Raw genomic sequence first — 26,499 nt, 5'->3', positions numbered from 1 at the left:
TGTATAGAAAATCTTCGACTTCAGCTCACATAACTCTTAATATTGTAGGAGTATCAGTATATGTTTAAGACATGGTTAAACACTCCCAGGCTGCACCGTCAGATATTAGACCTGTGATACATGGTGAAAAATTGTGTATATTTTAATTAACAAATTAAGAAAAAAAATACAAATTAATGCATCTTTCCATCCACTAGAATAGAATAGCCTTTTATTGCAACAAAATTGTGAGCACTCAAACTGCTGGAATAAAATATATTACACTAATAGATTCAAATGAGTTTATTAATATATATAACGCAAACTGCATATAAAAAATAGCCATTTTGTAAGGAAGAAGACTCCCTACTACTATTTACATTATAATCTGTATAGCACTTTAGGAGCACCTTTAACATGATTAAAAAGCACCTTATCTAGCACTTTGTTTAGCATCGCACTTTAAGCATGGATTTGCACAGGAGAACATTTCCACACAAGAAGTTTAACTATTTATTGAATATTTTTTGGGTATTTTAAAATCAGTTGGTAGCCTTTGTTTCAAGTCCTGTACAGCTGCTCCTCATTAAGGACTGTGGTGGTTGTCTGTGAAAAGGTTGTGACTTAGAGAAAATAAGGTTTACCAGTAAGGAGAACTAATGGAGATGTGTGTGCGGAGGTCTAGAATTAAAGGGGGCGCAAAGAAGTGATTGTAAGATGTGATTACTCACCTGTGTTTCCTGTGTTCTCTCCAAGGTGTTTGGGCAAATGTTTCCCTGGGGGTCCAGACACCATTTAAAGGTTCTGGGAGAGACCGTGGGTTAAGTGAGTGTGGGGAATCTTTTGAGCTCATCCTCTGGAAAATATGAGATACATTTTAGTCTGGATTAAAACAGACTGATAACAGCTAGCCAAATAGCAAAGCATGGCTAAAACTTGATAAACTAGCTGAAATATATTAATCTTTTTGAAGAATATTAGCATATTTTAGACATAGCTGACAAAGCCAAAGCTAAAATATGCTCCTTTTTACACAAAACAAAAATGGATTTCGAGTTTTGAGCAAAAATCTAACTTTTGTTATCTATTGCTATGAAAATTTGCTTTTTTTTTTAATAATAGCTGTTTATCAATGCCCTATAATCTAAATGTAACTATTTATTTATTTGTTTTTAACAAAATCTGCATTTGTAGCTATTTTTTTAGTATTAGCTAATTTATTTTTTAACAAGATTTTGTAGCTGTTTTAGCTTTTATATATGTTTTAGCAGCAGCAAACCTTCTTCTTCTGCCTGTTTTGCACAAATTGAAAATTTATATAAAAGGTCAGAATGGAGACAATTTAAAAAAATAAAAATAAAGAAACTCTGGGGAAAAAAACACTAGTTTAAAAACTTGACTTTATTTGTCCTGCAATAGTATTTAGCCTTCTTCTAATTAATATACTTTGGTAACTGTCTAAAAGTATCTGAATGGAAATTGCACCACCAGCTTAAGTAGGCAATAAACATTTTTTTTTTTTAAACATTTCCTTTGAAAAGTAGGTCACGTTTTGTGCTACATTTGGTGGAAATTTGATGACAGCATGCTTTAGACCATTATTATGCAACAGATTAACAACATCCTTTCTCAGGGTGTGAAAGAGAATATTACCTGCACATCCATGTTTGCAAACGATATCCCCAAGGGAAGCTTATAAATAAACAAGTAAATCGGAGAGAATAAAAAGGGCCCCTGAGTCTATCCCTGGGGGACTCCATGACACACTGGACCATTAACATTGGCTGTGTCTCTGTATCAGTGAGACACTGCTCCACAATCTAGCTCCAGATCAAGGATATTGTAATCATGCCTTCTTCCAGTGGTTGAATAATGACCTTGGGTCATGTGATAGATGCCAACACCCAGTTCCCCTCAGCGCTTACTGAATTCTGGGATGTTATATTTTCCGTCTTTGACATGAGGGATCAAGTGGCCTGCTCCTTTATCTGGTTTCTTTTATTTTGTTGGCCGTGGGTGTGAGAATGCCTCCAAAACCGATGATGGTATTAAGACTTGCAGCTAACACAAAGGTGCTGAGTGTATCAGTCATCTGTTGACAATTTAAGACTTTTATAACAGTAACAAAAGTAATATTTTTCTGTTTTTACCTTCAGCATTTTCCTCTGATAGCTGCTGAGTTTGTTGTGAAATAGAGGAGCTGTGCATCAGATGAGGCACTGCATCAGCCTTACATAACAATTTTGACCTGTTGCAACATGTTTTCTTTTTTTTTGCAAAACTGCAAACACAATCGCGTTCGAAGTGAATGACATCTCAGCAGAACTGCTGGGAGTTTTGATACAAGTCCAAGGATCCAAACAGGATTTTTCTATGCATTTAAAAATAACCAAGGAAGCTGCTCCAGAAGCTGCATTTATTCTAAAAATCTGCATTTGCTGTTTGTCATCATTTGAAAAAAAAGGTTTCCTAACTACTCATATCAATTCATATCGTATCAAGCAATTTATAGCACAGAAAAGATGTATTTTGTTCTTAAAGGAATGGACCTACAGGCAGTGCAGAATTATTAGGCAAGTTGTATTTTTGAGGAATAATTTTATTATTGAACAACAACCATGTTCTCAATGAACCCAAAAAACTCATTAATATCAAAGCTGAATGTTTTTGGAAGTAGTTTTTAGTTTGTATATAGTTTTAGCTATTTTAGGGGGATATCTGTGTGTGCAAGTGACTATTACTGTGCATAATTATTAGGCAACTTAACAAAAAACAAATATATACCCATTTCAATCATTTATTTTTACCAGTGAAACCAATATAACATCTCCACATTCACAAATATACATTTCTGACATTCAAAAACAAAACAAAAACAAATCAGCGACCAATATAGCCACCTTTCTTTGCAAGGACACTCAAAAGCCTGCCATCCATGGATTCTGTCAGTGTTTTGATCTGTTCACCATCAACATTGCGTGCAGCAGCAACCACAGCCTCCCAGACACTGTTCAGAGAGGTGTACTGTTTTCCCTCCTTGTAAATCTCACATTTGATGATGCACCACAGGTTCTCAATGGGGTCCAGATCAGGTGAACAAGGAGGCCATGTCATTAGTTTTTCTTCTTTTATACCCTTTCTTGCCAGCCACACTGTGGAGTACTTGGACGCGTGTGATGGAGCATTGTCCTGCATGGAAATCATGTTTTTCTTGAAGGATGCAGACTTCTTCCTGTACCACTGCTTGAAGGTGTCTTCCAGAAACTGGCAGTAGGACTGGGAGTTGAGCTTGACTCCATCCTCAACCCGAAAAGGCCCCACAAGCTCATCTTTGATGATACCAGCCCAAACCAGTACTCCACCTCCACCTTGCTGGCGTCTGAGTCGGACTGGAGCTCTCTGCCCTTTACCAATCCAGCCACGGGCCCATCCATCTGGTCCATCAAGACTCACTCTCATTTCATCAGTCCATAAAACCTTAGAAAAACCAGTCTTGAGATATTTCTTGGCCCAGTCTTGACATTTCAGCTTGTGTGTCTTGTTCAGTGGTGGTCGTCTTTCAGCCTTTCTTACCTTGGCCATGTCTCTGAGTATTGCACACCTTGTGCTTTTGGGCACTCCAGTGATGTTGCAGCTCTGAAATATGGCCAAACTGGTGGCAAGTGGCATCTTGGCAGCTGCACGCTTGACTTTTCTCAGTTCATGGGCAGTTATTTTGCGCCTTGGTTTTTCCACACGCTTCTTGCGACCCTGTTGACTATTTTGAATGAAACGCTTGATTGTTCGATGATCACGCTTCAGAAGCTTTGCAATTTTGAGACTGCTGCATCCCTCTGCAAGATATCTCACTATTTTTGACTTTTCTGAGCCTGTCAAGTCCTTCTTTTGACCCATTTTGCCAAAGGAAAGGACGTTGCCTAATAATTATGCACACCTGATATAGGGTGTTGATGTCATTAGACCACACCCCTTCTCATTACAGAGATGCACATCACCTAATATGCTTAATTGGTAGTAGGCTTTCGAGCCTATACAGCTTGGAGTAAGACAACATGCATGAAGAGGATGATGTGGACAAAATACTCATTTGCCTAATAATTCTGCACTCCCTGTATATACAGCAGGATGTACCCACCCTTTCATGCTGTTCATGCCACACGTCTCAGTGTCGCAGCGTAACTTTTCACACACTGATGGATGCAGACGCCATGACATCAAATCTAATTTCAAGTTCCATGTTTGGAACTTCACAAATTAGAGGTTAAGCAACCAAAAGCCATGAGAGACGGCATGCTCCTACGGTATTGATTTGTCAGTGACAAGGGAGCCCTGCAGGGTGATCTTCGCCAACGGATGTGGTCTCTGCTGCTGCTTCTCTAATGACCTCTGACATCAGCAAGGCATTTTCTCCCAGGGAACTGCTGCTGACATTTTTCCCTTTTTCAGGCCTTACTCTGTAAGCACTACAGATGGTCATGTAGGAAAATCCCAGCAGATCACTGAGACCTGTGCGTCTGACACCACCAACCAAGCCACTTTCTTCCTCATGCCAATGCTCAGTTTGAACTCATCTCTACATGCCTAAATGAGACAATTAAGATTTTTTTAGGTTCACCTAATAAAGTGGCTGGAAAATATATATTGTGTTTTTTTGGTTTTTTTTATTGGATCACTTTTTATTTAAATCTTACCCAGTGACCCAATGAGTAAAAAGGGAAAAATGCTCTAATCTGATCTAGAGGAAAAATTACCCACCATGCAGGTTATTTTTCCTCTGTGCAGGACTTTCACAAAGTATGATGACATCGCAGGAGAGCTAACGCCCACACGCTCCTTCAGCTTTACATTGTTTGCTCTGTGCTGTACATTGTTATGAGGGGAATTCAGTAGCTGCTATTACACCATTACGAACAGGCATCAGGTGCCAAACTGAACCAAGACAAAACTGAAGGGGTGTGGCTTGGACATCCGACCAGACAACCTAAAATGATGATCTCTCTATGTAGGGAGATTAAAATTCTGGGTATATGGATTGATAATACTGACTCTAGTTTACTAAATTGGAATAAGAAAGAAAATGAAATTAAAATGGAAATTATGAAATGGGAAAATAAAGATACAAATTATAAAACACGTATTAATATTGTAAAAACACACATAATTTCGAAACTTCTTTTCCTTGCCGCAATTTTTCCTCCCCCGAGAACAACTGTAATGAAAATAAGTAAGATGTGCATTAAATTTATCTGGGGATCCAATCGAGAAGTGACTAAGAGAAAATTTATGTACAAGAGTAGGAAGCACGGGGGCTTGGGAGCCCCAGACTTAGAGATTGTTTTGCGAATTCCTTTTATAAAAATTACTCAAAGCGCAATTTCTCGGGGTGCCCCGTGGGTTCGAGGGAAGGAGCAATTGTGGCAAAAGAAAAGGGGCAGGGCCAGAGCGGGTGTTCCATACCACAGACTTATGTTCGGTGACTTATCAAGTCAATGGGAACAATATAGTTTAAATTTTCTCCAAGATAATACGAAAAATATTTATAAAAAAATTAATGAAACCAAAAATGAAGGTGTAATTCAATATAAGTATGCAAATGAAGATGAAAACCTTTCAATAGTTAAAAATATACAAGACAAATTATTATCTGAAAGCATGAGAGACATGGTATGGCTCATCTCGCTCGGGCGCCTCCCTGTGAGAGCGGTGGTAAAATGGAGTTGTTTTGTTACCACCATGAAATGTCCTATGACAGGTTGTGATGAAGATGAGACCCTAGAACATCTTCTATTGGATTGTTATAGGACAACTGAGATCAGGCAGAAAATGACAGAAATTGGCTATGATGTGGATGTTAATATTAAAGCAGTTAAATATGGTTTGTTTAAAGAAAAAATGTGTGACGACAAAAGGAGACTCTTTTGGTTAGTAATGTGTGTAATAAACACACATATTTGGAAAACTCGTGCCAAAGGAGTGTTAGAACAAAAGATGATAAGTAGTGATGTGGTGAGTAAACATATCATTACAGACCTTCGGAGAAGACGAACAATGGACCTGAAACTTGGGAAAGTTTTCCCCTGGAACGAATTAAAACTGTAAGTCTTGTGAGCGTTGTGTGGACTCAGATGCTAGATTTTCCTCCTTGTTTCTCCCTTTTGTATGTGCTCAAGGTTTTGTATATGTAATTGTATGTGTATGTGCATTTTATATGTAAACTTGTTTACTTTAAATAAAGTTGGAAAAAAAAAAAGTAGCTGCTATTCGCTTGTTTGATGTTTTGGTATATCCATTGTGTTTGTACAAAGCAAGCTGCTCGGTATTGTATCCTCTCTGACTGAAGGAAGTGATTTAAATATTTGCTTTTCCTCCCAGGGTGACATCACCTCAATGCTTACAGAGGAACAGACCATTAAAGAAGAGACACTAGGTGTGGAAAAAAAAAAAAGGTTTTCAGGAATTTTTCTGTTCTTTCCTGGTTTAATGAAAGTGACTAATATAAAATCAGACATTTGACCTATAGGAAACAAAGCAACATGATTGATTCATAGGAACCTTTTTCATGCCAACCTCAAAAGAAACTTCATGTTTTTAGCTTTATTATTAGTAACAAAACATGAAACAAAAAAATAAAATTCTCTGTGTTATTGTAGGTTTTTACCTTAAAATAGAAAGCACAACTTTTGTTTGTGATTTGGCGCTATGTAAATAAAATTGAACTCAATTATATTGAATCTATGTACAGTTGTGTTCATAAGGAACTAAAATAAGCTGTCGCTGTGTGTCCCTTCAAAGTGTGTCACTGTCACGACTTTGGTGGAAACTTTTGTCCGACTGACCGGTCTGACCTCATTCCCTCAAAACCTGAGGAAGAATTCATGCCTGTTTCACACCAACATGTCTACATTTTTTCAAAGGTTTTAAAGTCCTGGAGTTTTAAGGAAAGTCGAGTAAAAGGAAACAAAATTGAGTCAGTGTATTATCATTTTCATTTGTATTTCTCTCAAAGGTCAAAGGATTACAGTAAAATCAATAAAACACACGATTATCGCTCTTATTTAAATTAATCTATAAAAACCTCATCCTGACTACATTAAAAAACATGCTGGGTCATCTCTTCCCCCAGAAGTCCTCCCGTCTCTTCTGAGCGCGCTCCAGAACGGCAGACGCCATGGAGCAGGAGGCTCCAGAGCGCCATGACAGCACAGAGACCCTGTCGTCTGGGTAACAGATGCAAAAAGAAAAAAAAAGTCAAATAATTGTCATTTTAATTAGAAGGAGTTTATCTTAAAAGACATTTGGTTCACCTTCGTCTGAGCCACAGCCTCCGCCCGGACACGGACGCTCCCTGAACCTCAACCCCAGCTCACCTAAGAACATGCACAACAACCAGATTCATTGATCAGTCGCTAGCAAAGACACACACACACACACACACACACACACACACACACACACACATGCACATGCACAGATTGCCTCCTGTGGTACACTATCTTTCCCTGTGTTCAGGTCTCAATATGAAATCCGAGCTGTTGAGAAAAATGAAATCTGAAAAGAAAATGAGAAGGAAGTGAGGAGCGGAGGGGAAGGCCAGGCCATCCGCCTGTCTGCAGCAGGAGGAGCTGCTTGTATAATAAGATAAGATAAGATAAGATAACCTTTATTAGTCCCACACGTGGGAAATTTGTTTTGTCACAGCAGGAAGTGGACAGTGCAAAAGTTATGACGCAAAAATTAGAATACAATAAGAATAAATACAGTACACAGCTGTACAGAATAGAATAAAATAATATACTATATACAGTAGAATAAAATAGAATAAAAATATACAATAAGATAAAAATAGAATACGAATGCTATATACAACTGAGTAAAAATACAACGATGCCAGAAAGGATTATTGCACTTAGTGTTATTGCACATGTGTGGATGTGTGTGTTTGTTCAGTTAAAGTCTTTGTTGTGGAGTCTGACAGCAGTGGGGAGGAAAGACCTGCGAAATCTCTCCGTCCCACACCGTGGGTGCCGCAGTCTCCCACTGAAGGAGCTGCTCAGTGCTGTCACAGTCTGCTGCATGGGGTGGGAGATGTTGTCCAACAGGGATGACAGCTTAGCCGCCATTCTCCTGTCACTCACCACCTCCACTGGGTCCAGAGGGCATCCTAGAACAGAGCTGGCCCTTCGGATCACCCTGTTCAGTCTCTTCCTGTCCCCAGCAGAGATGCTGCCGCCCCAGCAGACCACACCATAAAAGATAGCAGAAGCCACCACAGAGTCATAGAAGGTCTTCAGGAGTGGGCCCTCCACCCCAAACGACCTGAGTCTCCGCAGCAGGTACAGCCTGCTCTGCCCTTTCCTGTAGAGGGCGTCTGAGTTATGAGTCCAGTCCAGTCTGTTGTTCAGATGAACACCAAGGTACCTGTAGCTGTCCACAGCCTCAATGTCCATACCCTGGATGTTCAGTGGTTGCAGTGGAGAATGCTTGTGCCTGCGGAAGTCTACCACCAGCTCCTTGGTTTTACTGGCGTTGATCTGGAGGTAGTTCAGCTGGCACCAGTCCACAAAGTCTTGAGTCAGTCCTCTGTACTCCTTGTCGTCCCCATCAGTGATGAGGCCGACTATTGCAGAGTCATCAGAGAACTTCTGCAGGAAGCACTGGGTGGAATTGTGGGAGAAGTCTGCAGTGTAGATGGTGAAGAGGAACGGAGCCAGAACCGTTCCCTGTGGGGCCCCCGTACTGCAGACGACCCTGTCCGACACACAGCCCTGAGTCCTCACATACTGTGGTCGGTCGGTGAGGTAGTCCAGGATCCAGGTAGTGAGGTGATGGTCCACTCCAGAGTTCTCCAGCTTGTCCTTCAGAACCGAGGGAAGAATAGTGTTGAAGGCACTGGAGAAATCAAAGAACATGATTCTCACAGTGCTTCCAGCGGTCTCCAGGTGAGCGAGGGAACGATGTAGGAGGTGAATGACGGCATCATCCGCTCCAATGCCAGGCTGGTAGGCAAACTGAAGTGGGTTCAGTGATGAGCTTGTTAGGCGCCGAAGCTGAGCCAGGACCAACCGCTCCAGGGTCTTCATCAGGTGGGATGTCAGAGCCACCGGCCTGTAGCTGTTGAGGTCCTTGGGGCGTGAAGTCTTTGGCACTGGTACAACACAGGAGGTTTTCCAGAGCTGTGGGACTCTTCCCAACCTCAGGCTCAGGTTGAAGAGGTGCTCCATCACCCCACACAGTTGGTCCGCGCAGGACCTGACGACCCTCGAGCTGATGCCATCTGGGCCCGCTGCCTTCTTGCCATTAATCCTCCTCAGTTCCCTCCTAACCTGGGTGGTTGAGAGAGACAGGCTGGAGCCTTGTGTTGAGTGTGTATTGGATGCTGTTGTTGGGGGTGGGGAGGAGTGAGCAGTGTGAATAGAGGAGGTGTGAAGTGTCTGAGGTGTCAGAGGTGGAACAGCAGCAGTGGGGGTGGGTGAGTCTGCAGCCGATGTTGCAGACTGCCTCATGGCTGAATCAAATCTGTTGAAGAAATGATTCAGTTCATTTGCCCACCTCACATCCCTCCCAGGCAGAGAGTTCTGCTGTTTGTGGCCTGAGATGGTTCTGAGGCCTCTCCAGACTTCACCAACGTTGTTTTGCTGAAGCTGGTTCTCCATCTTCTGCCTGTAGCTGTCCTTCCCATTCCTTATCAGTCCCCTCAACTCTCTCTGCACCCTTTTCAACTCCTCTTTGTCTTTGGATTTGAAGGCCCTCCTCATCTGCTTGAGGACAGCTTTAATTTCTGGGGTAATCCAAGGTTTGTTGTTGGAGAAACACCGTACAGTCCTGGTAGGTACGGTGTTATCCACACAGAAATTAATATAGTCAGTAATGCATGTAGTAAGGACTACATGCATACAAGTAATCAGGACTGAGGAGTAATTCATAAAAGTGTGCCAGTGTTACACCACGCTCTCCACATTAAATGTAACACTTTTCATGTTTACTCAAAAACTGCCAAAGCATGTAGTTCCTCCAACTCCTCTTGAGGCTCCAGCAGTCAGTCAGTCAGTCAACACAGGCTCACATGATAAAAATCTGTTTACAGCAGAAATAAACATGTTCACAGCCTGATACAAACACTGTTTTATCTCTGTAACTATTGTCTTCTTTCATAACAGATCCACAGGAGCTGAACCTTTATTTAGCTTACCCCGGTTGAATTGAAGGCCTACAGTCTGTATTATTATATATATATATATATATATATATATATTTATTTATTTTTTAATTATATTATTATTATTATTACTATTATATTGGCCTCTTTGACTGGCATGTATTTTATTGATTGAAAGGTGCTAGCTGTCTGCTAGACTTCACCTCATCTAACTGGAGTCACTGAACTCTACCTCTAGACCATGTTTGTGCTGTTGATGTTTTTTGTATTATTTTTAATACAATTATCTGACCAATAATATGACTGCTGTATTGTAACTGTGCCAAAAGATCGTCCAAGAACTCGGAGCTCCAGTTTTGATGAGTAAGTCTATGCTAACTAGCCAGCATTAATTATTGGCTTAGCACTCCAACCTGTTGCTCAAACACAGTCACTTGCAGCTACAGAGAACAACAACGTGGTAGCCAGAATGCTACATTTAAATCTCCAAAGTGGAGACTCCATCTTTAATTTACAGTCTCTAATGATTAACCTTATGTGTAATTTCATGAAGGAAGACCTGTAATCCCTCACCTCCCTGCTCACTTGGCTATTCAGCTGCTAGTCTATTCTTCTTTTTCCCATACTGCCAAACTTAATGGTGACATCATTGGTTTAGTCTAATCATTGTCTCCCTCACATCCTGTGAGCCAATGAGCCTTCATGCTTTCAATCTCAGCACTCTTCTATCAGTCTGCCTGTCAGACTGAGACCTCCCTCCCCATCTCTTCTTCACCCTGGTCTAACCACTGGAGAGTTTATTACTAAATTCTGTTGTGAGATAAATCAAGTTGAACTCTTCCAAATGATCACTCCTCACTGAACTATGAACAGTTTATGAATCGTATGTATGAAGGTCTGAGGTCTCATCCGCTTGCTGAGGGGATAAGAACATGGCAAGAGGTCTGAAGAAGACGATGATCTCTAATCCTAACACGGTTTTGGAGGCCACTTCCAACCCTTTAACACAACTTGATCCTGATAGGCTGCAGGAATACTAATAGACTGAGTGACCAATCAAAACTTAGAGGCAGTTTATATAAAATGACACCTTATTTAGAGCAATCCTGCCTGCTGATGAGCTTGTACTTTAAATCTGTTCTAACTGCTCAGTAACAGAACTGGTGGCTTTCTCCAGGTCTTTCCACACCACTGCACAGCCCAATCAAGTGCCTTAATTCCAGTTCTGATGCTCACCGTTGTGCTGAAAGTCCGGGTGTCTCAGGGTGCCCTGGAAACCATGCAGCGGGGCCGGGACAAGAGGCGGTGGCGCTGCAGCAGGTGAAAGTGTTTGCTTCATCCTGATTGGTCTAAACGAAGGGCTGGAGGCTGATTTGTGGTCATGGGCTGGGCTATAGGAGACAGCGATATTGTCTGACCACGCTTCCTTACGTTTGGCTGGTGTTTCTGACCCTGCTGCCATGGAAACAGCCGACCCACATCTCTGAACACAGAAAGAATCACATCAGTGTCACAAGCCGATATCATTTAAGTTCAGATGATCTATACTTTCATCACTACCTGATGTTTGAGTGGAGAAGAGCCATCAGTGCTCCTCAGTTTCCCAACCAATATAGCGCCTCCTGCAGGACAATCACAGGCATTAATGTATTTATGTGCTGGCAGTAACATCTGCTCATTTACACCAATTTATTTATGACTCTACCAGCGTGGCTTTGCATGATTCACAGATCACAATAATCCTTCTTTATCTTACACAGGGCCTTAGTGCGGACCCTCAGTTCATTCTCTGTCTGACAAATTCTGTTTTAGCTCCTCTCCCTTTAACACACTCTTCTGATTGGTAAGCCCTTCGTATATAGGCTCTTTGACATCACACAGCCCTAAAAGCAAAAAAAAAAACTGTGATAAACTGAGCTTCTGGCTCACACTGACTACTTGACTTCATTACCTGAAACATTGGTCATGTTTAATAATAAAATCCATCAGTAGAACAAAAGATAAATGTCAAAGTAAGTAATGGGAATATGCATAAGTCTTTGGGATAAAAGAATGAGAATTACAGCTGACAGATATCAGAGTTTTTTTTTACGTGTTGGTCTTTCCTCATGGATTCCGATGAACTTCAATCCATTCAGAATGTGTAATTTCAGTTTAGTTAATATTCTTCTCCCAGGTCTTGGCAATCGGGAGACAAAACATGACCACTCTGCTTTTCTACAACTGGTAGGGTTGGTGTTGGATTCCTGACGACTTGGACCTCAAACACTTAAAAAGCAAATAAAAAGCTCAGATAGGAGCCAGTGGGTTTAAGATCTGGTAAAAAACCTTTTTAACCTGCATGCAGTTGATGCCAGATTAAATGTGATTAGGTCACAGAACTCGAACTCGACTCGAACCAGCTTAATGTTACAGGTTACACTGCATCTATTTACTTATTAAATATGAAATTTATCTATCTAATGTGAAGGAAAGATGTCTGCATACCAGCAGCAGGGGTGGTCAGGTCGTGATGAGTCCTCTGAACCGGCTTCATTTTTATCTCGGGAGTTGGCAGCCTTCCTTCCTCTCTATGCGCGCGCGCGCACACACACACACACACACACACACAGTTCCTGAGAATGAGCGAGGCTGCTTTGATCTGAGTGTCAAACTTTTGAGTCACTGTTTTCTTCAGCAGAAATGGAGCTGAATCGAGGCCCTTCTGTCTCCTCTCAGACGTCACGTCGGTTTCATGTGAAGTAACCAGCTAATGCTAGCAGACGACTGAACCTTTAAACCAGCTGCAGCAGACCTCATCTAACCTGTGGGTCTGTCCTGGTCTTTATGATTGATGATGTCATTCCTTGGTGCTGCATTTGATTGGCTGTAGTGTGTTCTCATCTACAGAGAGGTGACAGATTGAAGGGAAAAAAAACAGACGAGTATCCAGGATCTCTGACAGTTTATCCTGGTTTTTCCTTTCATTTGTCACCAGCCTCATCAGGCTTATTTCCTTTATTTTTCTGGATAACTCAAACTTCAATCTGACCTTTTAAAATAATTTCTTCTTCTATTTTTTTTCTCATTTTTTATCAATAAACTCCTGAGATTATCTGTCAAATCCAGTAGAGACAGTCCCTCCATTACTCCGCTATCCTTTCACAGAGAACAGTGAGAGAAAAGAGAGACTGTAAAGAGGAAACTCACTCATCTGTAGTTTCTTCTTCTTCCTGTTTTTCCTCTTCTTCTTCATCTTCTTTTTCTTCTTCCCCCCAGGCTGTACGGCGTTCAGCAGGAGGTCCCGGTACGGCTTGTTTTTTTATTCGTGTGTCCTTGCTCATTTGCTGTGTTTCTGAGCCTGCGATGGAGGATCTCTTACTGGAGTGACTGAACAGACGACAGAAATCAGCACAGAGCAGCGTTCAGTTCTTTCTTTTACTTCTAACCAGCTGCATCTCTCACCTAGCCAGGTCCAGGGGCTCCACACAGGAAGTGCTGTAGCTGTGGCGGTCAGGTGAGGAGTCGGGGGGAAAGCAAGGGGAGGCAGGGTCATTAGCTGAGACCGTAGTGTCCGTCGGCTCCCACAGAACATTGTGTTCGGATACCAGCTGGCTCAGATGGTCTCTGGAAAAGTTGGTCCCCCAGGCGCGATGACGATACAACAACGCCTTCTGCCTCAACTCCTTCACCTGGAAACAAATAAATGGATCATCCCACCTTCTAAGGAAGAAGTCTTTATTTCCAGACATTTTTTGCTGGCTGTAATAAGCAGCTCATGGAGGTTAAGACTGTAACTGAATTCCCGTAAGAACTTAGTTGGATAGCTGTTTTAAAGCATTATCTAAATGAACTTCAGATAACTGGCCACAGACGCCAGTCGGTCAGAAACTGTATGAGTATCAGAACTGTAAACACTGTGTGCGCGGTGAGTCTGACACCAGCATTATGAAGTTTGCGGATGACAATACAGTCATTGTGCAGAGATGAGGCAAGACTGGAGGCCAGGTGGAAAATAACCTTTCTCTAAGTGCAGATAAGATCAAGGCATGTACATGTGTGATCTCACCTGGTCTTGCAGCATCCAGCAGCTTCTAAAGAAATCACAGCACAGACTTAACTTTGCTGAAGAAATTTGGAATATCGGCCAAAGTCCTTAGCAACGTTTACAGATGTGCAGTCGCTACCTCAGTCACAGTGCAGCTTCAGAACAGGAAGACTTATCTCCTGCAGCTCAGTACATCTCAGGAGCAGCCTTGACGTCACTACAGGACATTTACACCTACAGGATTGTAGGGAGTGTCCATAACATCGCCTACCCAAACTTCTGCCCTTCAGTATATGCTACAGTGGTCTGAAATCAAGGGCAGACTCCTGAATAAGACAATCAGTACTGCCCCTCTCCTACCCTATCACTGCTGTAACTATTATTATCTGCTATTGCACTTTCTCATTTCTACTTCAATCTAGAAGTTTTCAGTAGAAAAATTTACATTATCTAATACTGAAAGCAGAAGATCAGGTGAGGAGCGAGACCAGGAAAATGGTTGTGATTGTTTCACTGGGATTCATCCTCCAGGTTGAGGCTGTCGGTGTGGAACTCTTCTGTAACGTCCTGAGAGGTCAGACACTCAGAGGAAACGACCAAACTGTGGTGCACTTTTCTTCCCATGACTTCATCCACTTTCAAAAATCAAAATAAAGATGATATAATCCAGACATGAATGGTAAATGGGCTGGTACTTACATAGTTCACCAGTGTGTGAATGTGAGAGTGAATGAATAGTGGAATTGTAAAGCGCTTTGAGGGTCTCGAAAAGCACTATATAAATGCAATCCATTATTAATATTATTATTATAGTGCCTTTCAACTCAATGCTCCGTGCTCAAAGCACTTTCTACCACAGATTATTTTTAGAGCCTAACTCCTGCGATAAACGAGGGACCACTGTATTAATATAGAGATCCTCCAGATTTAAACTGTATTACCCTTCCAGGACCTGAAGCTCAGGAAAGCACTCCACCAACAGCCAAATCCATCTGTTCTCTGATTGGATTGTTAAGTTTGTGATTGACATGACATTGACCAATCAGCTGAAAGGAAGAAAAATTGGGTCAAAATTTGTGCTTGCAAGTTGAAAGTCACACACAGCCAGGGAACTTGAGCGCAGAGTTTTACACATAGTATTTTGCTTTGTATCTGTAAGCAGACCTTAACGAAAAAAAAAAAATTGCAACTTGTGTAAATATTTTTTACAAACAAGTACAAAATATTTATGACCACAATTTGAGCCCATATTTCTATGCCACTGAAAAGTAAAAAACACCAGAGTGGAGTGGTTTCAACTTAACTTCCACACACATAGGTCACCGCCAACCTATCTAGGGTTAGGGTTCACTTCCAGCCATTTCTGCAAGGCTTTGAACACGCATATGGAAACGCTTTAAGCAGAAAACGTTAAAGTTGAAATAAATGTTAATATCTAGTTTTTAAAAATGTGCTAATTTAGCATGCAGCTAAAACAAAACTTAACTGTAACACTTGACAGGTTCCTGGTGACCTCAAGGATGTTAATTGGGTTAATTAATTTAACAAGATTAATTTGATGAACTTTTAACATTGCTGCCATTGTACATTGTTTTCTTTACTCTGAAGTTTGCATAGGAATGCTATGAAACCCCCTTATGGTCACAGAGGGGGATTTCTTTTTTCTGGATAATTTCTCTGTTTACTTGAAGTAAAGTTTCCATTGTCTGTGACCACATAAAAAGGCTGAGATACAGCATTGTGTGTTTAGCAGAAAACTGCAGCTGTTTGTGACCACAGCGCGTAGTTACTGTCTCAGCTGTGACTGTCAGGTAGTCAGGTAGTCTTCACTGACTGTAACGGTGTTTGGTGTTAATATCCTAACTGGAACACATCAGTTAAAGTCTTAGTGGAAGCTTCTGTATCCCTGAACTCCTGTGGTGTAGTGCTGACACACCACAGCTATCAAACAAGAACCACAGCTTTAAACAGCACGGACAGATACTTCCGTGACAGCATACAATCGACCACAAATGATCTTTAAGTCTGAGCAGTAACCGTAAGCAGCCAAAGCCTCGGCAGCTTTATCCTGCCTTCTAAAAAAGGCAATAAGCAAGAAATGCATCATGTCACATCATCAGTCCTTTCTATAGCATCTGCACAGTGGGATAAAGGCAGGGATAAAGCAAAAGGTTTTGAAGACGGATGCAAAAATTATGTCAAAAATATTCCCTGTTAGGAAAGAATTTTCTAATTGTCACTCTAAAGGAGCTCCAACAAAAGCAGCAGCTACAACAATATTTCTTAATACACTTTATACATTTACATTAAGACTGGCTGAAGATAATTTCAGTCCAGCAGTTACTCACCAGACTGCCTTTAGAGCGTCAGGGTTGCCTGAGGCAGCTTCCTAATGATTTAGCACCTCCTGACTTTTCTTGTTGATGTCAAATACACTGTTATCAAGGTGTTTCTACACAGGACGAGGTTAAAGCAACAAGACTGACCAGGAACCACTGGATCCCAAACAAATTCAACAACGTATAGAAATAACCATTAGTGACTTTGGTACCTCTCAAAGAGTCTTGAACTATTATACCTAAAGCTTGACAGTGTTACATTCTGAAGAGTTTTTTTCATGTAAAGGATCCTAAGACCATCCCCCTCTGCTGTCTTTGACTACCAACAACATTAGACCCTCAAAAAATTCTACAGTTTGCAATCTGAGTACAAAGAGGAGCTCAAACTACATAGGGTCATGCCATGCCTGAGTCCCTTTCATTCACTGCTAAACTTTACAGAGGCACATGTTCAGTGTGGTGTCCTCTTTTGTTGGCTCATACTGCATCCACTGATCCTGAGACCCTCCACATCTTTTGAGCCTTTTTAGAGACATGAAATCTGATAAATCTGCACTTCAGCTTCAGCTGATTGTTTCATATGTGCTCTGAGAGGTATAATAAAAACTCAGAAAACTCTGTCAGCAGTCCAAACATTTCCAGATCTGTATGTGCTCCAATGAACCCTTCTGTCCTAAAAGTTATACAAAGATGACAAATTTAAATACTTGCATGTTGACTATATTGTGCAGCCTGACAGATTCGACAGTGAATGCTGCAGTCCAATCATGCCCAAGTTACTTGGAACGCAGCAACATGATGAGGCAACAAGAGCATGTGTGAATAATCGGAATAGAGTGGATCAAAAGACAACACAAATTCGTAGAAAGTGTGTTGGTTGGTGCACGTGATTGGCACATTAGCAAATTAATGAGTGAGCAGGAGGGAAGTGCTGAACAACAAGTTTCCTGCAGATTTATGGGAAATGATTTAAAGGTTTGCGCAACCAAATGTGCATTTGCTCAAAAGTTCTTCCGCCTTTCTCAGATCATGCTGGGATCAAAAGTTAACAATGAAGCTGCTAATAAAGATGCTGATCTGCTCTGATTGTGTAATGTGTCACAGTAGATTCTTGTAAAAAGTCACCCAACCCTGACCCCAGCCCAACCCTGGATAACCCTGACCCTATTCTGAAACCTCAGAATGTTTCCAGTCTGAACCTAACCGAGCAACCCAGCACCAGTAAGCCTGACGCTGCACCTCTCTCTGACAACTGTCGCCCTGATGAATTCACAGCTTGTGACGCCAGCCGACAACTTCCCTGCACACACTGGAAGTTTTTGAAGGCCACCGCAGGCTTGGAAAGCTTAACCAGATGGTTACACCTCCCACAGATTCACTGATCTTATTTTCACTGAGCAGCTGTTTCTGTGTGAAAGAATCTGCAGCACAGGTAGCTTTAATCTTCTACTGACTTTATTAGACAAAACCCTCAAAAATATACTCCTGAATGCTACTTCACAAAGTTTCCTGTGAAGAGTGGAGGTCTGGTTTTAAGAGGGCGGAAATTCACAATCAAACCACATTAAAAGACTTTTGTAAATGCTTGCTGTTTACAGCCAGTTATGCAATACATATGTTAAAGAAAGGGACAGAAATATGTGCCCGACGCTGTAAGATCGGTGTACATTTTGACCTTGAAGCACCTCTGTAGTCGTGCGTGGGTTATTTCCATTTATAAATGGAACTGGTCTGACCCACTTTAGATCAAACTAGGCTGCATGCTGCCCACGAGCAAAGATCAGTCTGATGCCCCTGGAATCAAATATAAAGTCAATTCCGGTTGTTTTGGTCTTTTTAAGTGTCAGACAAACTTCTGACTGACAACTAGTTAGCCAGCAAGTGTGCAGAAAAGATGGTGATGGTGAAAACGCTTTATCACTGGACTCCACACCCATGCTTCAAACAGTTAGGCCTTTGTGCAGCGTGTTTTTGTAGATACTTGCCTGCAGAAAGGCCTTTTCTCCAGAAACCCACTTGCGCTGTGTAAGCTGAATGCTGATTGGTTGAGGAGTAGGAAAAGCCAAAATAGCTACCGCAAGGTTGAAGAGGAACAGGAGAAGCTCGAATGAAACGTCAAAGATTTAAAAAGACGGCATGAGACATAGAGACAGCGGTTGCAGTGGACACGTTCACTTTCACTTCAGATCTTTAAAGAACTTCACTCTTCTCTGTAGCTGATGGACCAGCAACACCCAAAGCTGGAGCGGCCCAAAAGCCAGCTGCACCACAGACTCTGGGCACTGCCTCCATCAGGCAGCAGATGCTCTCTGCAGGGGAAGCAGGAGCTCACTATAAGAGCAGCAAAGCAGCAGCATGGATGGAGCTGCAGGAACAGCTTCAGGAAATATTCAGTTGAAACAGGAGAGTTTAAAGTGTTTCATGTTGCTGTGACAACGCTTTCCATCCATCTGGTAGGAGCATACCTGTGTGTGTGTGTGTGTGTGTGTGTGTGTGTGTGTGTGTGTGTGTGTGTGTGTGTGTGTATGACTAAGTCTGACATGTTTCCCTGAAATGAAGCTCTGTGGTTTCACTGCTGACACTAGCACTCTGGTTTTCTATCAGCAACATACAAACACACACACACACACACACACACACACACACACACACACACACACACACACACGCAAACACGCACACAGAAACACACACACACGCACGCACACAGAAACACAAAACAGGAAAACACACACTCTGTTCAGGCAGCATTGAGGGTGATCAGTGATCAATGCTGATGACTGGGGCTTACAGTTAAACATGGTTAAATACTGTTTGAAACACTGAATGTTAAACACGTTATTTTAAATCCTCCGGTGTGTTTGTCCGCTGCTGGATGGTGGAAAATGTCAAATTCAGAGTGAGGGGAAGCTGTGTAACAGTGCAGAGCAAGCACCCAATCTGACCCTGACTCAGGAAATCAGTTAACAGGTTGTGTGAAAGATAAGGAGACAGAGATGAATGGGAACGGTTTCAGGCATCTCCAGACACTTTCAGACCTGTCACATGAGCTCTCCTCAGTGCAGAGAACAAGGCACCGTTGGAGGCCCGACAAGCTTTGGTGTTCTCTGTGAAGGAAGGTTGAGCTGCACTGTGAGCAGAGGGCCCACTGTTAGAGGATGGGCACTGTGATTGGGTCATTTTGTAGGCTTTATTTCTGTAAATTTGTGGTTTTGTCAGTTTTGGTCCTCCATATAACCAGGTAAGAAACAAACTTTGAACCTCTCTCTTCTGTGCTCTGCTATGACCTCTGGTCAGTGTCTGATAGCGTCTCCACCTGCATAACTATACATAAATTAATATGTGTGAAACAGGCTGAGCACTGTGAACGGCTTCGCCGGATCCTGACCTGTTGGGCAGCGCTGTCCATGGCTCCGCCTCCCTCTGGGATCCTGCAGAGGGGAGAACGAAAGCTCGACTCATACTCTGTTAACATCCTGCCAGACACAAACAAACGATTTAATGAATTAGTTTATGAGCACAAAAAATGAGCAACACACACACACACACCTGTATCCTCTCCGCACTTGGCGCGGAGGGGGCATATCTCTCTGAAGAGCATCCCGCTGGAGGCGGGGCTTCTTCTGTGACTCCTCCTTCCTCCTCCTGGTGGTCTGTAGGTTGAAACAGAACAGATGTGTGTGTGCAGCTCATCAGCAGCTGTGGCTGTTTGCTTAAAGAGGTGTTACACTTAAACCTACACCATCACTGATTAATGGCTTTAAAGATGAGTAATGGTATAAATGCCTCTGGGAACAAAGGCTTTAAAAAATATGAAAATAGAGTACACAGTCAAAATGCTCTGCTTGGTCCCTTCCTCAACTCAACCTCTGCTTTCTGCTTATTTACAGTGACTTTCTTAGTCTGACATACATCCATTACAAAGTGCCATTATACTCAAATCTTAAAAAAAAATCACATTTACAGGTCTTTGTGCTTGAGTCACACGCAGAAATCATAAAATTTCACAGAGCCGACCTCACTGAATGCATTCAGGGTTGTTTTAACTGACCTGGAGTCTGCTCTGCATGACCACTCCTGCTCATTTATGGCCCGAGACTTCCTGGAAACTGACACTCACAGGTCTCATTTCTCCTGCTTCTGTTCTGAAAGCAGAGCTTTTAACTGTGACACACTGGTAATGGAGTCTTATCTGCCTATCTGACACTCTTCTTCACCTCGCCAGCAACTCTGTCTGTCATACTCCTCATCTCTTCTCTCTCTCCTAGTCTCCTGCACAAAACCAATAAAATCTAACCCAGTCAGCCCTGGAGGTTGACGCTTGGCGGGACACAAAGAAGAATCGTCTTGCCTGCAGAACAGCAAATGAATGTGGGGCAAAGTCTTCCTACTGCAGAATTACATATAAACTCAAAGATATAAGACAGAAAAAAAAGACATGAACTGGTTTGGTTTCCAAAAACACTCGAGGATCCAAACACACCATTAACCAAAGTATAAAGTGCAGAAATCAGCATCAGGATGCCTCGAGCTGAGCCTCTACCTTTCACACTGCCTGTGCCAAGCAGAGGTTTAGGTTGTTGACCTTCAGGCAGAGGACCATCAGGTTGGTGTGTGACCTTCAAAATACTATGTGACTTTTCAGGGCATAGTTCACTACACTAAGTAGGTCTTCACATCTGCACACATCTGTACCTTGTATGTTTGGAAGAGCGGGACTCTCTGACCCTCCAGGTGTTTCCGAAGCCGGGGGCCAGCAGGTGGCGCCAGACCCTGGAAGCTGCACTGATACTCTGTTTTCATGGAGACAGGGTTTATCTTGAAGGGCGGGACAGACCGGCTGCTGGAGTGCAGCACCTAGAGAGCAGAAGTGATAATCAATCAATGAAAAGATCCACAGCATCCACAGGTGTGATCATCTCGTTTCCACCTTTCACTCTGCGCCCCTGTATCTGTGTTTAAAGCTCGGTGCTGACCCCTGCTGTGCACAGCAGTACACAGTGTGCTATCAAACCACCCAGAAACTCTGAGTAAGCAGTGGCATATTCATCAAAGGGTAAAATCTGTGACAACCACATATGATTACCACAGTAAAAAACTATACAAAACAGTTGATTTACACAGTATCAGCACTTTGTGGCATTCATGTGCGACTGATCTGATCAGAAAATGTTACAGAAATGAATGTTTGTGACTTAATTTTATTTCAGTTCCGGTTGTGAAATAAAAAACTTTACGAATAGAAATTCATTTCATTTCTTTGATGTGAATATTTTACTTTTATGAATGCTTCCATTTATTTAGATACTGTTTCAAATGACTCACTAAAACTGTACGTTTATCATTAAATGCACCACAAAGAAACAAGCATAATTCCTAATATTATCTATTAACTTTTTTACTCTTTTTCTTTAATTTTTCTATTTATTTTATTTCTGTGTTTTATTTACAGTTGTACACAGATGATAAACTTTTGCAACTTTTAAAAATAAGATGCTTTCATAAATTTAACGACTAATAAAAACAAGACAAAAAATGCAGCATGTTAGAAACTCTACAAAATGACTCTGATTGGCTGAGACTTTTATGAAACTCACTGTCTTTGAAATTATGATCTCGAACTAATTTACTGGAAATATATTTACAGTTTTTATTTTTCTTGCACTCGGCAGTTTTTATTGATCGGAGTGTGCTGGACACAAGGCCCCTCAGGGTAACTTCCAGGTCACACCTGAGGAGCACCGCATGTTTGGTTTATGAGCCGTCGGTGGGCCTGCTCTGCAGCAGCACACCTGGATCTGTGGGAGCTCAAACCTAGGTGTGCATCTGGTCTCACCTGCTCTGCAGTCAGTATGGGCGAAGCAGCAGCGGCTGTTGGCTTCTTCCATCCAAATTGTCTGTGATACTCTGAGTGTTTCCCTCCTGACCTTTGACCTCCTGATCTCAGCCCCACCTTTTGTCTCAGCGCATAATCAATCTACAGGACAAGAACATGACATGCTGTTGGATAGTCTTCAAAGAAACAATGAGGATTTGTCAGTTTTTGCAGACTTCACCTCAGCCCCTGATGGCGCTGGCTGCCCGTTAGCTGCTGTTGTCACAGACTGGCTGGGCTGTGGTTGGCTGTCAGGCTGCAGGGGACGGGGCTTCACTGAGGAGAAAAAGAACATGAAACTGCGTGTTGAACATTCAGAACATTAAAGGTCTGTCGGTCATCTGGAGCTGGTTTAGTTTCTCTTTGCTTTATGATATTTGAATCAGTCATCACGTAGCTGCTGCTCCATGTATTTACTCACCAGGTTTTCCATCAGCTGCCGGTTCCTCAGCAGGTCGTGGTCCGGCTGGAGTTTCCGGCTCTGTGGGGGATCCGGGATTTGCTGTTGGTGGATTGGGCTCTGGGGAGGGCATCCTCCTGTGGGCTGAGTGGCTCCTAAAACCTGGCAGTTTGAGAATCATCAAAATTTCCGGCTCGTTCTTTCACTGATAAGACAAACACGATCAAATGAAACATCCTGGAGAGTCTGACCTTTTAGTTAAAGCTGTTTTAGCAAAATGAACTAAACTTCAGGCTTAATCTGTAGTCAGAGAACAGTGTGAACGACTTCTGCTTTCCTCCTGCTGTTCAAATTGGCCTCTTTGTGGAGGCTGTTAGAAAGAGCAATGAAGGTAAACAGGACTTTGTGACTGAATGCAGTCATCCTTGAACTCCAGTGTGACGCTCACATTAAAGACACGTGTGCCACAGCTGGATATCAAAGCTGGATCTGCAGCCTCTTCTACTTCATATACACCTTCATTATGCAGCAGCAGCATGAGGTTCCTACCAGCAGAGGGCGCTGCTCTGTGAGCCAGAGAGTGCTGCTGCTCATCACCTGGAGGATGGAGCAGAGAGGTGGAGGACTGAGCTGGGCCTAGAGGCCTCCTCAGGCGCTGAAGACCCGGCTCCCTGCTGACACCTGACAGACGAACATCTCATGTGGTCAACCACTTCATGTCAGAGCTCAGGTGCAGCTTGTGTTTGTTTTATTGTGGTGGTTTCGTGTTTCTTACCCATCTCATCGGAGCGAAGACCAGCCAACGGCATGCAGCGCTGAGGAGACGCATTTCTGGAGCGGGAAACACCAAAGCTCTTCTGATACTCAGTCTGACTCTACAACAAAGACACAGAGGTGCAAAGGCTCACAGGATGGAAACAGGTACAAGGTATGATTGAAAAAACTGCTGATCAATTAATCATCAATAGATTAATTATTTTTTAATATAAATATTGGAACTTGTTGCTGTGCAGGTAGATTTAAGGTCCTTACATCCACCGGTTAGTTTCAAAATAAAACTCTGCCGTTTATAACAGTTCAGCGCCAGTTCTTCACGTCTTTATCTGAAAAATCATCTTTCAAAATAAAAGCAGTAATATGGTGCACTCTTAAGCGAAACAGCTTCAGGTCGACGTGTTTTCGGTGTTGCAGTGAGGTGTATATTGTGTTGAATGATTTGGATGGTCTGACTTCATCGGATTAAATCCAGATTAATCCCTCCTCTGCTATCACATGCAGACTGAGGGTCAGGATAACTCATTGTGCAGCATCTGCTGCTAATGCTAACACCTGTTGCGTTGTTTACCTTGAATCGGACGGTCATGGCGCGCTTGCTGCTCTCCAGACACCGCGAGAAGTCACCCCTCTGTCATCACGCGACAGGTTAACTCGTTAACTAGTCGGTTAATGTGCTATAACTAGCTAACTAGCCTGACCAACATGCTGCTAACGACCGGCTCCGCTTCTCTCTTCGGACTAAATCACGGAAACAAGCTACCCCGGTTGCCATGGCAGCTTAGTGTCGTGCGCAGGCGCGTCCACAGCGGGGCGGCGTAGGACGGTGCGTCACTGGACCGACATATTGCTCCGGGATATCTTATGAAGGCAGAGGTCCAAACAGGGTAAAACCACCATTAAAGCACTTGGATGTGTTACAAATGCTACAGCGCTGTCTACGAAACCGGACGTTTACTTAAATAAAAAATGTTTTAACTTATTATATAATTATGTATAATAATATATTGCCTAATATTTATTTTACAATCCTGCAGCTTGTAAACATCAAATTAAAATAACGTAATTATTTCAACACGTGTACTGACCTGTCAATCACGTGGCTCAAAGTCGTCAAAGCGGCTAAACAGAAAACTGGACAGCTGTAGCTCAGATGTGAAGGTCTAATAAATGGGTAACAGATTCAACAGACAAATATAATTCTCATGAATTTACATTATTTTAATTATTTCGTTTACGTAAACCAAGATTTAAGTCAGTTTAGTCGGGTAAAATGACTATTATTTATTGTGATATTTTAACAGTGAGATGTCCCACAGGAGGTACTCACCTGTGAAAAATCATACCATGGTGTTTAGTTTTCTCCTACTGGAAAAGTCGAAATGCAGCATAGACATCTGGTATTTTATATAGAAACAGAAACGGACACGTTAAATCCAGCTGAAGCTGAAGAGACAAAACCGGCAGTTCCTCCAACGTCCACCAGAGGCTCCCATTTAAAACCATCCACCCTACAGCCTGGTTAAAAAAAACATGCTGCCTCTATTAACATTTTTCTTTTTAACAACAGCTTTGCAGAGAATTATGTTTTACAATGATTTATGTTCACTTCAGGCTCCAAAAGTGAACAAGATGGTAATGTTTAGGCTTCATAATGCAGGAACAGTTGACAGCATTGACATCACTAATGATTCAGGTCATAATCTATTAAAGCATATATTATTTCATTCATTAATCTTCAAAGAGAGATTCTGATCTCAGTACCACCAGATCTGATGGTTCTTCACGGTGAAGATGTTACGGATCAGTCGGTCTTCTGTGGGTGACGGTAATGTGGGGTTTACACAAACCACTTGTTCACCACTTTGGTGGTGATGTGATAGATGTGATAGAAGTATTAGATCTTATGAATTCTATGACACTAAGCTTCTAGTTCCCACAGCTGCCACCTTCCAATACCCATGTTTCCCATGTTTCACACTGATGCACACTCCCCAACTTCAGGCCATGACATATATGCTCTTGATGCAGATCCCCAACATCTGCCTCCACATCCGCACACAATGCGGCTCAGGTGGTAGACCAGTTGGAAGATTGGCGGATGGTTCCTGATGCTGAACTCAAGAGTTTCCCCTGGTGCATCCATCAGAGTGTGAGTGTGTGTGACTGGTTGAATATGTCCAGTAGTAGGAAGTGCTCTCTGAGTATTTAATGTCCATCTTAGTGGCTCCTTGGTTGTCATACCTGGCAGCTTCATCTCATCCTGTTTGTGCAAAGCGAGGTGTAGGCCAAAGTCCAGGTCGCTGAGGCCTTTCTAAACAGCTTCAGGGTGACAAAGAAGAGGAGCAGAGATAGGACACAGCCTTGTCTGTAATGCTGAAGAAGTCCCAGTGACCATTTCTTGGTTTTGCAGCTCAATCGTCGACACAGATCTTTGAAGATGGTAACTAGAGCTCGAGTGATTTGCGCCGTTTGATTTCTACGAGTGGCTGAAATTCAGAATGACTCCACATCACAGGTTGCTGTTACAAAATTGCACCACTTTTATTCATTTAAGGCTTTTTAGTTTTTAACTTTACATTTGGCTTCACTGCCCCCTCCCCTCCCCCTGCCTCCCGCTGCCACTGTGGGTTTCCGTACTGGGAAGAAACCAGTTCAGACCATTTCAGCACCAGTGTTTAATCTCCCAGCAGCTTACTGGGTGGTTTTTTTTTTCCTTTATTTTTTCAAAGCTGATACATCACTGGTTGAACTGGTTTCTTTTACATTTCACTGGTCATCATGCCATACAGAGAAAAAGAAGCAGAATTATATCAGTACTGAGAAAAAAAAAATAAAAATAATTTCTTCGTATTGTGAACTGCTCATTCCAGTTTGCATTCGGCTGTGGCTGCCATGGTCACTTTGACCTCACATCAGATTGAGGACTGGAAAGCAGAGTGAAGTATG

At 42.3% G+C, this 26,499-nt stretch overlaps 1 protein-coding gene across 5 annotated transcripts; it reads right to left on the bottom strand.

Annotated features, from left to right (window-relative positions):
• Positions 1 to 6,621: 6,621 nt before the first annotated feature.
• On the bottom strand, positions 6,622 to 24,537 carry mdm1 (Mdm1 nuclear protein). Of its 5 annotated transcripts, none has more exons than XM_026146580.1 (16): positions 24,122 to 24,536; positions 23,552 to 23,651; positions 23,326 to 23,457; positions 22,798 to 22,938; positions 22,558 to 22,652; positions 22,338 to 22,478; positions 21,197 to 21,358; positions 20,051 to 20,154; positions 19,890 to 19,977; positions 13,580 to 13,806; positions 13,325 to 13,504; positions 12,623 to 12,705; positions 11,696 to 11,757; positions 11,372 to 11,618; positions 7,284 to 7,346; positions 6,622 to 7,196 (listed from the first exon to the last, which is right to left on the bottom strand). In XM_026146580.1, the coding sequence occupies exons 1-16, from the start codon at positions 24,137 to 24,139 to the stop codon at positions 7,087 to 7,089; spliced, it is 1,953 nt and encodes a 650-aa protein (XP_026002365.1). In that variant the 5' UTR covers positions 24,140 to 24,536; the 3' UTR covers positions 6,622 to 7,086. The 5 variants fall into 5 exon arrangements, with proteins under 5 accessions (XP_026002365.1, XP_026002367.1, XP_026002366.1 ...); XM_026146582.1 differs by having other exon boundaries at positions 23,374 to 23,457; XM_026146581.1 differs by having other exon boundaries at positions 19,890 to 19,932; positions 24,122 to 24,535.
• Between the last annotated feature and the right edge of the window lie 1,962 nt (positions 24,538 to 26,499).

The sequence above is a fragment of the Astatotilapia calliptera genome, chromosome 17, assembly GCF_900246225.1.
Source record: "Astatotilapia calliptera chromosome 17, fAstCal1.2, whole genome shotgun sequence".
NCBI classification, from domain to species: Eukaryota; Metazoa; Chordata; class Actinopteri; order Cichliformes; family Cichlidae; genus Astatotilapia; species Astatotilapia calliptera.
The sequence above is the reverse complement of the archived record's forward strand: the minus strand, read 5'-3'. Positions and strand labels throughout refer to the sequence as shown.